Genomic DNA, 16298 nt, shown 5'->3' on the forward strand with positions numbered 1-16298 from the left:
TCGAAGTCTGTATCGTATTTTCATCTATTTTTACAATATACCATCTATTTGTATTGTGACTTTTTGTCTTTTGAACGTATTACCAGCTCATATCCACTTTTACACTTATGTGATTCTCGCCTCGATCAAAGCTGACAGGAAATAAGATGCTTGCTGAGAGCATACCATTTGCACAAAGCCAAAGCCGACAACAAAGGCTTGTCTAAAAATTGCTGCCTTGCAAACACTTTGCATTTTCTTCAGGAAATGCTATTCTAGTTTGAATATTCAGCTAAATTAAACTATGCCATTTGTTTAATCCAGATCCATACTTTAGCTGCGACTCTCTTAATGGGCGTGTACATCCAGCAAAAAACAGCCTTCCCACTGGAGGCGGAAGCTGCATTCTGATTGGCTGACTCGGTTCCCCGAAGGACACACCTTCGCCCAACAACGTGTGCGTACACGAGTTTCTGCTCAACCCCCGTTAATGTACACAATCCAATAGGCAAAACAACAGACAGTTGCAATACAATAAATCACATTTGTGCACATTATTCTTGAAAATTCAGATATAAAAATCTATTAAGCCACATGCATTAGACTGACACACTAAAACAGATCATTTTAAACAGCGTATTTTCTCGACACGAGCACGGTAGGGTTAAAAAGCAGAACAGTTCACATAAACACATGCTATATGTTTTTAATGGGAAAAGTCTGTAGACATGCAGTAAAATAAACACTCAATATTTGCCATACCGTCACTGAAAAACCGGCGTGTTTAGTGATTTTACCTTGAATGTTTTCGTAGGGAGAGATGCCGCTGTCTGCTGCTCACCCGTGCTTCTCTGCCGTCAGTCAGTTGAGGTGTGTGTGTGTGTGTGTGTGTGTGTGTGTGTGTGTGTGTGTGTGTGTGTGTATGTGAACATGATCTTTACTTAATATCCTAATGATTTTTTAATTAATAGTTATTAATATAAAATAATTAATAGTGTGGTACTATCATGTTATGATGTATAAGAAAATAAGGTGATTAAAAAAGGGTTATTTTCCTTGCTTCTCCTCTAATACCGGTATGTTGCATCAACTCTTACAAAAATAGAAACATCAACAAAAAAAAATCATGTATTATGAGTCAAATCATACAGTTTCACAGTTATAGTTCAAAATATTGTTTTTATTTCCAATGTAATATAGATGATAAAAAAGTATTCCACAATAATAATTATTTCATATTTATTAATATATATGTGTGTGTGTGTGTGAATAGACAGACAGATTATTTTAGGTCATTCTAAGGTAACTGCCCAGTTTAGACACCATTCTGCAGTTTCCATAGCAGTCCACTGTCACCTTTCACCTACATCATTTGGTCTATTTCCTAAATATTCAGCACTGTGTATTTGCAAACAGACATTTAGAAGAAAGCATTAATCATGTAATGATGTATGGGGATTATAAGCTTTCTTCTGTCGGCGGCCGTGCCCGACGGACTTCATCCTCCAAAGGGGATTTTAGGTCTGGACAGCACAAGCATGTTGGGTTTCAGTCTCTGAATCCAGTCTGGGTATTGGCTCGAGGCATTGTGTCATGTGACTCACACTGACCTACAATAACCCAGACATGGTTCCTTTATAGTTTTATATGAAGTTATGGCAATGAATGGACATATTTAATAGTTCAAATGATAAAAAGCAAAAAAATACAAAAATATTTATTTTTAACGACGTGTTTGTGTTTCAAGTTTGTTTTAAGGCTTGCAAAATGTGAATAAATACAAATAATGTATTTTAAATAAAAATGTTGGCCTTCTGTCATACTAGAAATGTTTGTCTGGAATAGGAGGGACAGCCTCCTTAGCAATATCCCTCATATCAACCACAGTATCCGTATCAAACAGAGGTGCTATGTTCTTCTGACTCTTGGTTTTCCAGTTCACTGCAGCATAGACAGCAGTCGGTTCGGAGTTGGTCAGAAGTTGAGGTAAAGCATCAGGCTGCTCCACTGTCTGCTTGTTTACTGGTTTGTTGGGGGCTGAGACAGAGTGATTATCATCAGGCTTTGTCATTGCTGGGGAAGGGCTCTCATTCTCCCCTTCAGCATTGTCAGATGGAGGGTGTAATGGAGGCTCACTAATGCACTCATAAGGATTTTCCTCATTCAGTTGAGCCTCCACGAGTGAGTATATATGATCAGTTAGATCCCTGGCATCTGGCATATATTCAACACTCTGGGACTCAGGTAGTTTCTGCAATAAGGACATTAGTTTGTAAGAATATTTATGCATCATTTAGTTTTTTTCACATATTATGACTTTTATGCTGGACTTAGCTTTCTCTAACTGCTTTCCATTACAGTGTCATTTCCTTTAGAAGATTAATCCAATAACTCTCTGGAAATTACTTATCCTCTCTTGCTGATTCACTGCAGTTTACCACTAAATGATTTTAATTGACCATTATAGGATAGATATGGTTCAATAGTGTATTGCAAATGGTCTCATAGCAGGAAAACGTGAAGTGAGTTTGTCCTTTTAAAGCAAATTGTCATCATTGGTCATACTGTTTAGCATTGGCTTTGTATTCAGTATAAGTTAATGGTCAAATAAATAATTATTTCTGCACAATCTAACTCTTAAAATGATTTTTATTGCTGTAACCTAATCTGGTCAGGTTTATTTGGTCATATTAAGAAAAAAAACATTTAGAACATTAGAAACATTAGAAAAACATTTCTTGCTCACCAATATGTTTACCAATGAATGAAGTGAATGGGTGCCGTCAGAATGAGAGTTTTAACAGCTGATAAAAACATCAAAATAATCAACAAGCATCAAATAATGTAAGTAATCCACAAGCTGCATGTCTATTATACACAAATCATATACATCAATTGCTTCTGGCGAGAATACAAGTCCTCTATTAATAATATAGCTTTCTCCATAGAAAAAGTTGTCTGAATCAGGAGAGAAATATGCACAGATCAAACAACATTTACAAGCTAAAACAGTCCAAAACAGTTTACAGTCACTGGTGCAAACATTATTATGGAATATGGACTGCTATTTTGGCCAGAAGCAATTGTTTAAAGTTAAAACACTTTATTGATGGAGTCATGTAAGTTACTTGTAGATTATTGTGATTATTTGTATCAGCTGTTTGGACTCTCATTCTGATGGCACCCATTCACTGCAGAGGATCCACTGGTGAACAAGTGATATAATGCTAAATTTGCCAAATCTGTTCTGATGAAGAAATAAACCCGTCTATTAAATTTTCATTTTTGGGTTGAATTATTCCTTTAAAATAATATTTTTACTTAAAATCAAGTAATTTAGATGTTGTCAAGTGAAACATATTTTTAAGCAACCTGGCATTTTTTACAGTATATTTTAATAGTGAACAATAAGCCATTGAAGCAACAACCAAGAGTAATACTAATTAATATATTGCATTCTGAGTATGAGTTTTGCCTCATGTCAGTCTCTTACATTTTGTTGAGGTGCAGATGGAATATTTGTTTTCTCTCCTCTGTGCAAATGCCTGGGTGAAACACTGTCAGATATACTGGAGAAAAAAAAAGAAAAGTCACTAATTCAAATGTTACAGACACACAGTAGAAACCACCTTGTATCCTGTTTATTTTCCTGATATTTTTTGCATGGTCTCTGCATGCAAACATCATGTTATCAATCCATCTTTGTGGTTTACATAAACACCAGAGTCGACAAACAGGTCTCTGTCTTTCTTACAATAACACAAACATTAATGGTATTCATGCTGCGTGACATGCACTTGGTGACTTGTGCTTCTGAACCTGTCATTGCAAATTCCACCCATTTACTCACAGCATTCTGTTACAATCACTCCCTTCTCCTGGGTGTGTTTTGAATCAGCACAAAATGTGATAATGACCAAATTCCTAACTATGCATGTAAATATAATATCTAAAGAAGGAACAAATGAAAAAGAGAAAATAAGAGACTTACCTGAAACAGCTTGTACAAAGGCTGTAGGCTGTGACATAAATAATGATGAAGAGGGCTGACACAATGCTAATCTGAAGGGAGGAAGAACAACCTGATAACCAGCTGACCAGACCCTCCTCAACAGGAGCCATCACTCTTCATACAGTTTCTGTAATGACTGAAATTTCAGAACTGAGGGAAAGTAAAATCCATGATCTGTAACAGCTGCTATTCTCAATGAGATTGTTGATGGGCCAATGAGTAAAACTATGAAAGCATATATAATTTAAGCAGTTATTACGGTTCTCACGAACACAACGACTACACAGGTGAGTACTTGTACAAGTCACACCTCTCTTTCATGTTAACACAGACAGGTGTTACTCCAATGTTAACTGTATTACTAATTGAAAAAATGCAAGAAGAAACAGTAGGAGATGAAAAGTAATGCCAAAAAAGTAGAAATATTAAAGAGTAGGCTAAAACCAAAAGCAGTGTAAAATTTACCTAAAGCAAACAGATCTTTCAAATGAATATTCATGCACCGATATTGTACATCATCTGTGAGATTTTTCATAAACTAATATATATATATATATATATATATATATATATATATATATATATATATATATATATATATATATATATACAGCTGCCTTCTCTCATTTTGCTAAAAAAGAATAAAAGGGAATATCCAATTACCTTGGACTTCAGCTGCACGATCCTAGATCACCCATCATCATCTTGTCTTCACTGGCAGCAGGAACACACTGATCCAACAGGGATTTGACAAAGTCACACTTCCTCATTCTGGATTCCTGTCACTCCAGTGCCTAATCCATACATCCCTCAAAACAATTCACTTCACTTAGCTTAGATGCTTATTTTTAATAATAAAGTATCATTTCTCTATTCTTATTTAGATTTTATATATAAATAGGGTTAGTTCTGTTTTGAATTATATCTATACTTAATTAAAACAAAAATTTGTCTCAGTTCATGTATGGAACACTGCTGCCTCCTAATGGACAAAGTATGTATGCTAAACTGTATTTCAATAATGTCTTTGCACAAAAACTACTGTTATGAAACACCAAAATAATTACTATATGAAATAGAATTTTAACTTCTTTTTTTTACTTACAAATATTAAGTCTCATTCAACTTGCTTAACTAAAATCAAAACTCGCCAAAGATTTATTACATGGGTTTTAATATAGCAATACGTAAGGCACATTTTTGTTTAAACACCAGGGTTAAACTGAGGTAGAAATTATTTGTTATGAATTAAATACAGTACATCATACATCAAGGGCGAAAAATACATTTCAAAAGTATATTTGTTCAGAAGAATTACATCGCAATTACAGCGTTTAAATTTTTTTTAAATTATAAAACTTTATTTTTCTCTAGGTTTAAATCAGATTTTGACTACTAGATTTTCAGTGTGGTTCTAGACTGCTGGACCCCACAGTATATAACAACACACCCAGACAACAAAGTATTTAAGCATGAATTTTTTTGTTCAGGCCTACAGATGGTATGTTTTTTTTTATACAGAGTATTTATATTCTGTATGAATGTTCTATAAAATAAACAAAAAGTAAACAAGAGTTGATCCGTTCCTCTACCACAACACTGTTGCCTGACAACGCTGGGTGCAAAATAAAAGTAGCCTCTTTGTTTCCCTTATCCCTCACCCCTCCAACTCTCCCTCATTCTAATTTGGGCCAAGTCCATCTTTTCTCCTTAATTTGAATGTTTTTGCCTTTCGAAAAACTCATTCTCAGACTCCAAACTGTTTTATGTAAACAGGCCAGTTATGCAAAGCCATACAGTACTGGATCTCAGAGGAATGTCGGCTAAGTGGTGGATTATACTCAGCAGTGAATTCATTTGTGGGGAAAACCCATTTAGTATGAGTTTGATTTGATCTGTATGACTATTAATATTAAAAAAAAATATGAAAGAAGGAAAAGACTTCCCATCGCAATTCTCATAATAAATGCACTAAAATAATACTATTTTAAATTTACAACTTACATTAATAAATTGACCTCTTGGTAATACAGTATATAACTAAGCATATATGCTTAGTAAAATCTTTTCAAAATAGTTTTCAGTCTTTTTTCTTTAGTTGCCTTTGCACAGCTCCTCTCATAAGAACTGCAGTCAGAACACTGCACAGCACCAACAAGAAGAATGATCCTCCAGCGAGCATAATGAAATGTTCTCCATGCACATCTACAACAGACTGCCGATGCACCAGAAAGTCTCTAAACATGGCTTCCAGCTGGCACATAGTACACATAGCCAGGAAGATATGGAAGATCTGATGTCCATGGCCCACAATGTCACATCTCCCTGGAAAGAAGCGCTCAGGAACAGGACAAGAGAAAAACAGAGCCGCTAACATGAAAAACACCACTTGTAGGACATGAAACACCAACACCGGCTCATTCCAAGATCTGGTGACCAGGCGGTGTGCTATGGGGCTGATGTCGAGCATGTACGCCAGGCTGGTGGGAACGATCTGGCAGATCTTCCGGCGGAGCGGGTACGGGCGGTGGTAACGGAATTTGGCGTAGCAGCAGCTGGTGCAGGACAACCAGGCCAGGACTGCGGCACCAGGCAGAAACACAATACCCACTGGGCTGTGCCTCCATACTGGCTCTGAACAGTAAAAATAGTGGCCTAGTGAGCACCCATACTGGTAAATAGCTACACCAACATAGTCAATGAAGAAAAGGGAGTAATGGGCCAGTTCAGAGTGTGACTGCAGCAGATGGGCGGCCACGCTGAAACTGAGGTAGGTAAGTGAAGACAACATGTACAAAAACAGAGGCAAAGACGCCATGCTGAGCGTCAGCCCCCGTGTCCCTACAAATAAAGAAAACTGGAGTAGAATGGCAGGAATTGCCAGCAGGTGTGTCCATACATTGAGCGACTCATTGTGGCATTGAAAGAGGCTACAAAAGTAGCTCCGCCATTCCTGATGCACCGGACGATAGCCCGACAAGATATAGGGCTCACGAAACAGGCTCGGCACATCAGAGGCGAGTACGGTGGCTTGAGGTAAAGGTAGACGGGGCAACCAGTGCGACAAGTGTGGTAATTGACCCAGCTGCTGTATACTCAAAGTCAGCGTACTCAGACAGGCCAAAACTCCGCTTGACATGGTGAAACTCTGGATCAGTGTCAAAAAATGAGCTGCAACGAGAAGCAGAAAACAGCACGAAGATAAATTATATTGACAGATCAGCATGCCATGATTCAGAACTCTGCCAGACAAAGAGCCGATTGTTGCTGAACTAAATCTCTTACACTTGATAAGTTAATAACTGGCTTGGCTCACATTGTGCTCTAAACCAGCATTCTATATTCTAAAACACTGAAAATGCTGTCTAGAATGCTGTCTTCACTCTTTGTTTATCCTAGTATGATCTACTGCAACCACACCTTACATATTGCAGTTAAAGCAGACAAAGATTTGAACCAGTTTGCAAACCTTTTTAGATTTATAGATAATAAGCACATAAAATCAAAGAGAAGAAAATTATACTTTAAATCATGCCTGATCAGGTAAAGAGACAGCAGTATGTGACATTTCATAAACCAAGAAAAATATTCAAAACGCCGGAAACTATCTGTATGGGTGGAAAAAAAAGAAGAAAATCCTTACTTCCTATTTTTAAGTAAATAGCCTAGTTATCGTTCCTAATGTATTAGCAGCTCCTTACCTGCGCGCAACTGGATCAAAGTCACGTTCTTCTCAGTTATTTTTTAAAAGATATAAGGAGTTTCATATCGACCCAAAGATTAAATCCGGTCCTCAGACTTTTTGCATTTTACCCTTGGCAACTGCGCTGTGCCTGTCAAAGTGTCCACAGAGGGACCTGTTGTGCCACCGGCTCCGTGCATCTGGGCGGGGTTACCAATAATAACTCAAATGACTCAGTTCAGTTCACACGCAGACCTCACATTAGTTCACTGTTCGAATAAGCAAAATGATCAAGGATAAGAAAAAAACACTAGCGCTGTACATGAAAGCTTACATAAAAGAAAGCACAACCATATAAGACAATATACTATAAATTAAAAAAAAATAAATCCAACAGAACCCATACCTGATTGAACACATTACGGCACGTATATTCGCCGCTAGATGGCATTAAACCATTGATAATAGAAAATATGATCCTCTTTAAGTCTCTACTTACATTAGATTTTCTCAAATTGAATAAATATTGTACGTGTTCTGGAAATGTACACGATTACAAGCATTTGAACAATACTGTGCTATTCGTTAGATTTAAAGGAGAGAAAATGTTAGGTAGAATCACAAGTCACCGTTCATTTCATTGCATCTTTTCTATACAGTGTAAGTGAATGGTGATTGAAGTTGTCGTTCTGCCTAACGTCTGATTTGAAGGTATGAAAAAATTTATTATTATAGACCTGCTATTTATGGTGGCAACTATAACACTTTTAGGCCTGTGTTAAAAAATGCGAAATAGCTTTAAACAGAACTAATGCCTCCACCGAAACATACTGTCTGAGTGGGGGCATTCATTTTAAAGTGTATCGACATATTTGCTGTCGGCAACGACTATTATTATTACTCGCTACAACAGCTCCTCCGCAAATGCTGTATTTGTTGTGAGCGCATGCGCAGCACCATCACTCTTTTCGCGCGAAATACTCGAGCGGGCCTGGCGAATCTTCATTCTGTGGATTTGATTGGACGCCGCAACCCAGAAGACAGAATATGCTAATAAGTCACCGGTGTGTCGTCCAATCAGCACTCGGATTCCACAGCGAGAGAAGCCCGGTGGCGCGAAAAGACACACAACAGTGCCGAGTCCGACACGAGGTGTTCAGCACTGACCATTTCTCAACGCTTTTAAAAGCTATACAGAAAAAAATGGCTGTTGAAACTGTGGACGATCAGGAAATGAGGGAGGCGCAGAGGGATTATCTTGATTTTCTTGACGATGATGTAAGTATAACGCATTTATTATATGTTTATTAACTGTTAAACTACAGAAGTTCGTGGGTTGTAGGAACAAAGGCCCACTCGTATGAAGCATAATGTCAATTATTTTTAAGGTTTTTGTTTGTTGACAACTTTATTTGCGTTTTTACCTTTTCCCAGCAAGACCAGGGCATTTATCAGAGCAAAGTACGACAGATGATCAGTGAAAATAAATCCAGGCTCATTGTGAACCTCAACGACCTCCGCCGCCGCAACGAACAGCGAGCAGCCAAGTATGTTTAGCTTTGTTTTACACGTACACTTAACGGTACAGTGTACACATGCGTAAACTGTGAGCATGTTTTCTTTGAACTGAGCAATCTCTGGTCCTCAGGCTGCTGAATAATGCTTTTGAAGAGCTCCTGGCGTTCCAGCGTGCTCTCAAAGATCTGGTGGCTTCAATAGATGCCACTTATGCCAAGCAACACGAAGAGTTCTTCATCGGTCTGGAGGGCAGCTTTGGCAGCAAACACGTCTCCCCTCGAACCCTCACCTCTCGCCTGTTGGGTAGCATGGTGTGTTTGGAGGGCATCGTCACCAAATGTAGGTCCCACCTTATTTATGTACTTAAAGAATTCACATGTTGCATGGATGGTGCATTGATAAAATGTTCTCTTTTTATTCACAGGCTCTTTGGTGCGTCCCAAAGTAGTACGCAGTGTGCACTACTGTCCAGCCACTAAGAAGACCATGGAGCGCAAATACACTGATATGACCTCTCTGGATGCCTTTCCTTCAAGTGCCATATACCCCACCAAGGTACTTTGTCCCACCTGACCACTTAGATAGTGGAATAGCACATAGATATTGAGGACAAGAAGTTTTCAAAAATTTTGATGTCCCAGATTTGATGATGACCTTGCAAGGAACCCCTTTCTAAAATGCATAGCCACACATGTATTTACAGATACATATTTAGAGTCTGTAAGAGAAATAGTAAGTGTGATATTGTACAGACAGCAATTTTTTTTACTAGAAACTTTACTGTAGCTCCCTTCTGGACCCCTGTTTGATAATCCCTGGTCTAGATGGTTTATAAATGCTTTCTGTAATGTTCTCATTCTCTTTATTTGATCCATTCAGGATGAGGAGAACAATCCATTGGAGACTGAGTTCGGTCTGTCCATCTATAAAGACCACCAGACCATCACAGTGCAGGAGATGCCGGAGAAAGCCCCTGCCGGTCAGCTGCCCCGCTCTGTGGACATCATCCTGGACAATGACTTGGTGGACACTGTAAAGCCAGGGGACCGTACGCAGGTGATCGGCATCTACCGCTGCCTGCCTGGCAAGAAGGGCGGCTTCACCTCGGGCACCTTCAGGTAAAGCTGTTTTGGAATATCATAAGTATAAAATCAGTTTTATTGTTGAATTGTTATTTAGAATGTATCAATATTGATAATATTATTTGTTACAGCTTTGATAAGTTTTGGTCCCTGTGTGTGTTTGTTCAGGACCATCATGATCGCCTGCCATGCCAAACAGATGAGCAAAGAAGTCTCTCACTACTTCTCTGCAGATGATGTGGCCAAGATCAAGAGCTTCTGCAGAACTCGCTCTAAGGTAAGAGGATGGAATGTGTCTAGGATTTGCACATGTAACCTTTGTGCACATGCATCACTAATTTGGACACTGGTGATTTGTAAAGGTATGTTCTCTTAATATGAATACTTTATTTGTCTTTCTACTCCTGTAGAATGTGTTTGATCAGTTGGCTCGCTCCCTGGCCCCCAGTATTCATGGTCATGAGTACATAAAGAAGGCGATCCTGTGTTTGCTTCTGGGAGGGGTGGAGAAGGTTTTGGAGAATGGCTCACGCATTAGAGGAGACATCAATGTGCTTCTCATAGGTATTCACTTGCTTAGATTTGCACAGGCAGTGTTATAATAAACTAACTATAGTATCTATAACTATAATATTAGGCCAAAATTCTATATTTTTTTGTAGATATCTATCGAAATTACTTATAAAGTTTATATGACATCAAAATTAATAAGTAAGCTTTTGGTTGTAATGACTTTAAAAAACCAGATGTTTTAAACAGTTTGATGCCCCAAATTTGATAATCATCTTGCAAGTGCCCCTTCCTAAAATATAAAAGCTCTATTCATACACATAGTAATAGTGGTATAATAATGTTAAATTATTATTACTATTTAGTTAGCAATACTAGTAATAATAAATTATTATTACTAGAAAATAATTAAAAAGTATTTTTAAATAGAACTATAACATAATTTACATTTACTTTTTAGCCGCCCTCTTGATTTTTATTTTCTATTTTGTTGTATTTTTTTATTTTTTGCTTTTCTGTAGAGAGTGATTTATTATTATTTTTATTTAACATTTTAATAAGGGGATTAAAATGGCATAAAATAAAATAACTTTTCAGTGCTTTAAAGGGTTACTCCATCCCAAAATTATAATTTTGTCATTAATCACTTACTCCCATGTCGTTCCAAACCCGTAAAAGCTTTGTTCGTCTTCGGAATACAATTTAAGATATTTTGGATGAAAACAGGGAGGCTTGTGACTGTCCCATAGACTGCCAAATAAATAACAGTGTCAAGCTCCAGGAATCGTCAGAATACTCCATCTGCCATCAGTGATTCAATCATAACGTTATGAAGCAACGAGAATACTTTTTGTACACGAAGAAAACAAAAATAATGACTTTATTCAACAATTCCTCTCCTCTGTGTCTCTCCAAATCAGTGTAGTGCCATTTTGACATATTCTTAGCTGTATGCATGCGGCTTACGCTCTTCTGTGTCAGCAGCGCCACAACGATACGTTTTTTACGCGTATTTACGCTTTGGTTTGAAAGCAAACAGCGCATCGGTGCAGCGCGGCTGACACAGAAGAGCGTAAGCCGCCTGCGTACTGCTCAGATTTGTCAAAATGGCACTACACTGATTTGGAGAGACACAGAGGAGAGGAATTGTTGAATAAAGTCATTATTTTTGTTTTCTTCGTGTACATAAAGTATTCTCGTCGCTTCATAACGTTACGATTGAATCACTGATGACAGATGGACTATTCTGACGATGCTTCGTACTTTCCTGGACCTTGACACTGTTACTTACTTGGCAGTCTATGGGACAGTCTCAAGCCTCCCTGTTTTCATCCAAAATATCTTAAATTGTGTTCCGAAGATGAACGGAGCTTTTACGGGTTTGGAACGAAATGGGGGTAAGTGATTAATGACAAAATTTTCATTTTGGGATGGAGTATCCCTTTAATGACGTTTTTGGGTGCTGTTCTTTACAGATCCAGCAGATGGCACTGTTTATCCATTTACTGGGTTTTAAAATGATAATGGATTAAGACAAGTGTAAATATTAGTTTGTTAGTAAATGTATGTACTGATTATGAGGGAAAATTCATGGTATGGATTTTAACAAAAATATATTAGTCTGATAAAATATTATTGAGAGTATTATACTATAATAATTGATAGCTTCAAACATAATCAATTTACATTAAATGCTTAGTAAATGAAAATGTGTTTAATTCAGCATAAATCTCTCTATTTCTCAGGTGACCCCTCAGTGGCCAAGTCTCAGCTGCTCCGGTACGTTCTGCACACTGCTCCTCGTGCCATTCCCACCACAGGCCGAGGCTCATCAGGTGTAGGTCTGACCGCAGCCGTCACCACTGACCAAGAGACAGGTACTGCGTTTCACTCGCTCCGACAGCACAAGAAACCAGAGGTTCATTAATAACAGCTTTGCATATTTTGGTTATTATCTTTATATTAAGTCATGTCTGTCTCTCAGGCGAGCGACGTCTCGAGGCTGGTGCCATGGTTTTAGGGGATCGCGGTGTGGTCTGCATTGATGAGTTTGACAAAATGTCAGATATTGATCGCACAGCTATCCATGAGGTCATGGAACAGGGCCGCGTCACCATCGCCAAGGCTGGCATCCACGCTCGACTGAACGCCCGCTGCAGCGTCCTGGCAGCTGCCAACCCCGTCTATGGCCGAGTAAGTGCTTCATTTGGTGTTCGGAAAATTTAAAATCTCAGAGTAAAATGGCTTGCATTATTTCATAATGTCATTCTTAATAAATATCCAGGTGAGTTCAGGCAATTTAAGCAAAACATGATCTGAATAATTTTTTAATCCCAGATTTTTTATAAATTTTACTGGTAGTCCACTGTATGAAGAATTTTTGGGTATTATATTTAGGGTATATTATTTTGCTATCGTCACTTACATAAATGACCTTTAGTGTCCTGCCCCCACTGGTAAAAATATATAAAAAATTATATCTGGTGTATATCTGGAGTAATTTTTGGTGCAAATAGAAACTAGTCATCACTAGTCCTTTGCTTAAAATACACATTCCGTTTTTTGAATTAGCCTGCATCTTTTCATTGTTTCTCTCTCTTCGTCTGCAGTATGATCAGTATAAGACGCCCATGGAGAACATCGGTCTGCAGGACTCCCTGCTGTCTCGTTTTGATTTGCTCTTCATCATGCTGGATCAGATGGACCCAGAGTATGACCGTGAGATCTCTGACCACGTCTTGCGCATACACCGCTACAGAGATCCTCATGAGCAGGATGGAGCAGGTACCAGCTGATATAGAGAACATTTTATACTAGATATTTTGTCTTAGGTGTGCCATTTCTGTGCAGTCGGTGTCATCAGATAGATGAATAACAGAAAGTATTTTAACGTTTGTGTGTTTCAGCTCTTGCTCTTGGTGGTGCAATCGATGCACTGGCCACTGAAGACCCTGATGTAACTCAGGAGGATGAAGAGGAGCTGCAAGTGTACGAGAAACACAATCCACTCCTCCATGGCAGCAAAAAACTCAAGTAAGGAGAAGTGCCCACTTCGTTTACTCTACCTTCTCTGATTTCTTCTCTAATACAAATGACAATATAATTATAAAGTTACACACAGCTAAATGTCTTTTTGTGGTCTTTTTAGGGACCGAGTGGTGAGTAAAGCATTCATGAGGAAGTACATCCACGTTGCCAAGGCTCTTTCTCCTGTTCTGACTCAAGATGCAGCCAATCACATTGCAGAGGAGTACTCACGACTGCGCAGCCAGGAGCAGCTCGGCTCTGACATTGCACGGGTAAATACAGAAGCATTTTTTTCAAACTCAACAAGCTAATGAGTTGGTTTCCTAGTCAGGTATTGTGAAGAGTTGGTAAAAGTTCTTATACTATCAGATAACGAATTTGATGAATCTGTGCTGTGTTTTGTCCTCAGACGTCACCGGTCACTGCAAGAACCCTGGAGACCTTGATCCGTCTTTCTACAGCTCACGCCAAAGCTCGAATGAGCAAAGTTGTGGAGATGATTGACACAGAAGTCGCTGTGGAGCTTGTGCAGTTTGCCTATTTCAAGAAGGTCTGTTTGTTTATATTGTAGCTCATTTGTCACACTTGTTTTTTAGTTCAGTAATATGTAATTACATCTGTGCTTTTTAAAGATATAGATACCGTAAAGATATACATAGTGTTTATTGATCTCTACTTATTAATTTGTTGTACTTATGTTGCACTTTAGTTAATTTCATATCTATTAAATGAGTATATTCAACCCTTATTCCCCATTCCTCAGGTTTTGGAGAAGGAACGTAAACGCTCTAGAAATGGAGAGCAAGATGCAGCTTCAGAGGAGGAGGAGGAGGAGGAAGATGAAGTACAAGACACACCTCGAACACAGAGAAAAAGGTCTAGTGTCATTCCATAGTAACTTGGAAAAATCATTGTTTATCTATTAAAGATACACTACTATTCAAAAGTTTGGAGACTGCTTTTTAATGTTCTTGAAACAAGTCACCAAGGCTGCATTTATATGACTAGAAAAACAATAATAATCTGAAATCTTATTACAATTTTAAATAAAAAAGCAGTTTTTAAATATCTTTAAATGGCTTTTTTTCCTGTGATGGAAAAGCTGAATTTTCTGAGTGAGTTTTCTCCTCTTTGTCCTGTAGGAGGCGCCATTCTGAGCGCAGAGCATCTCAGGGCAGCGAGCAATATGACCCGTATGACTTTAATACTGAGACCGATGTACCACAAAGTAAGCTATACCAACAACAAACATTCTATATATAAGTTATATTGAATGGGTTTAATTTGTTCTTAATGATTTTTAAAGTAAATACGATTTTTTTTACACATATGTATTAAAATAAAACTATATTGATACAGTTAATCACTGTTTTTCGAGATATACTTTTTAAGTAATTCAAATAAATATAAATAACTAATTAAAAATATGATAAATTACATAGTATTTTAATTGAATTAGAGGATCACTTTTCATAATAATGCACATTCAGCTGATTAATTAATAATTTTTCTGTTCTCAGTTCAGTCCCCCGCTCCTGCGAGGCAGGATGAGGAGCCAATGGACACTCCTGATCAGAACGGTCACACAGAGTTGTCGGATGGCAGGTAAGCATTCTGGGTTTGTCGGTATCTCTACACTCAGCATTTTTAAAGCGTCATCACATTTTTTTGAAGTACTGTTTCTGATTAAGTTCTAAACAGAAACTGCATCGCTTGCAGGATGGCTGATTGTTTCAGATGCGGTATGTCTGACGCACAGTGTGTGTTTTTGCTTTAGGTTGAAGGAGTTCAAAACCGCATTGCTGGAGGTGTTCCGCTCTTCTCATGCTCAGTCAGTTGGGATTATCGCTCTGATGGAAGGCATCAACAAGAGCTGCCCATCACCGTTTAAAGAAACTGAGGTCCGTGCTGCCCTCAGCCGCATGCAAGACGACAACCAGGTTATGGTTGCCGACGATATCATCTTCCTTATATAAATAAGTTTTTTGGAGAATAAGAGAAATAATAAAGTACAAGTGTAGATCTATTTCAGAAGATTTGCAATATATGTGTGTAAAGTCTATTTCCATACATTTGTACATGCAAACATTTGCTTGTATTTCTTAACATTTTTATTCACTCAAGACATTTTCATTGGATATTTCTTACTGTAATTTTTTTAACATGCTTATTAGATGCATACAAATGTATTAAAAAAAAACAGTTCAGTTTGATTCTTGCCAAGACATTTTTAGTTGTTTGTTTTTCTCTCTATAACATTCATTTGTTTATTAACATTCTTAGACTTGATTAATAATCTTCAGAAATTTGTCTTTTCTTATGGTTTTATATTTTTCTTAACAGCTTGGACGAGTGTCTGCAGATTATTTTCGTGCTTTCGTGCTTTTATTATTTTTTTTATTTTTTTTTTTTTTTTTTTTGGTTTGAGTGATTGTTGTCAGAATAATGTTCAGTAATATACTTCAGAATACAGTTGTTCAGTTAGGGT

The 16298-nt window shown here is 37.8% G+C and overlaps 2 protein-coding genes across 2 annotated transcripts; one reads left to right on the forward strand and one right to left on the reverse strand.

Moving 5' to 3' along the window:
• Positions 1-1138: 1138 nt before the first annotated feature.
• Positions 1139-7881, reverse strand: LOC109053376 (membrane progestin receptor beta-like). The gene is made up of 5 exons (XM_042746488.1): positions 7693-7881; positions 4655-7162; positions 3971-4041; positions 3473-3548; positions 1139-2230 (listed from the first exon to the last, which is right to left on the reverse strand). Exon 2 carries the CDS (start codon positions 7128-7130, stop codon positions 6072-6074), a length of 1059 nt encoding a protein of 352 aa, XP_042602422.1. The 5' UTR covers positions 7131-7162; positions 7693-7881; the 3' UTR covers positions 1139-2230; positions 3473-3548; positions 3971-4041; positions 4655-6071.
• Positions 7882-8780: 899 nt separating this feature from the next.
• Positions 8781-16023, forward strand: LOC109053371 (DNA replication licensing factor MCM3-like). The gene is made up of 17 exons (XM_042746820.1): positions 8781-8951; positions 9108-9220; positions 9322-9530; positions 9616-9746; positions 10071-10309; positions 10442-10550; positions 10684-10837; positions 12529-12660; positions 12768-12976; positions 13393-13567; positions 13690-13816; positions 13932-14082; positions 14220-14360; positions 14574-14686; positions 14953-15038; positions 15331-15415; positions 15588-16023. The coding sequence occupies exons 1-17, from the start codon at positions 8877-8879 to the stop codon at positions 15784-15786; spliced, it is 2448 nt and encodes an 815-aa protein (XP_042602754.1). The 5' UTR covers positions 8781-8876; the 3' UTR covers positions 15787-16023.
• The last annotated feature ends 275 nt before the right edge of the window (positions 16024-16298 follow it).

Source organism: Cyprinus carpio, chromosome B20 (assembly GCF_018340385.1).
Source record: "Cyprinus carpio isolate SPL01 chromosome B20, ASM1834038v1, whole genome shotgun sequence".
Lineage (NCBI taxonomy): Eukaryota > Metazoa > Chordata > Actinopteri > Cypriniformes > Cyprinidae > Cyprinus > Cyprinus carpio.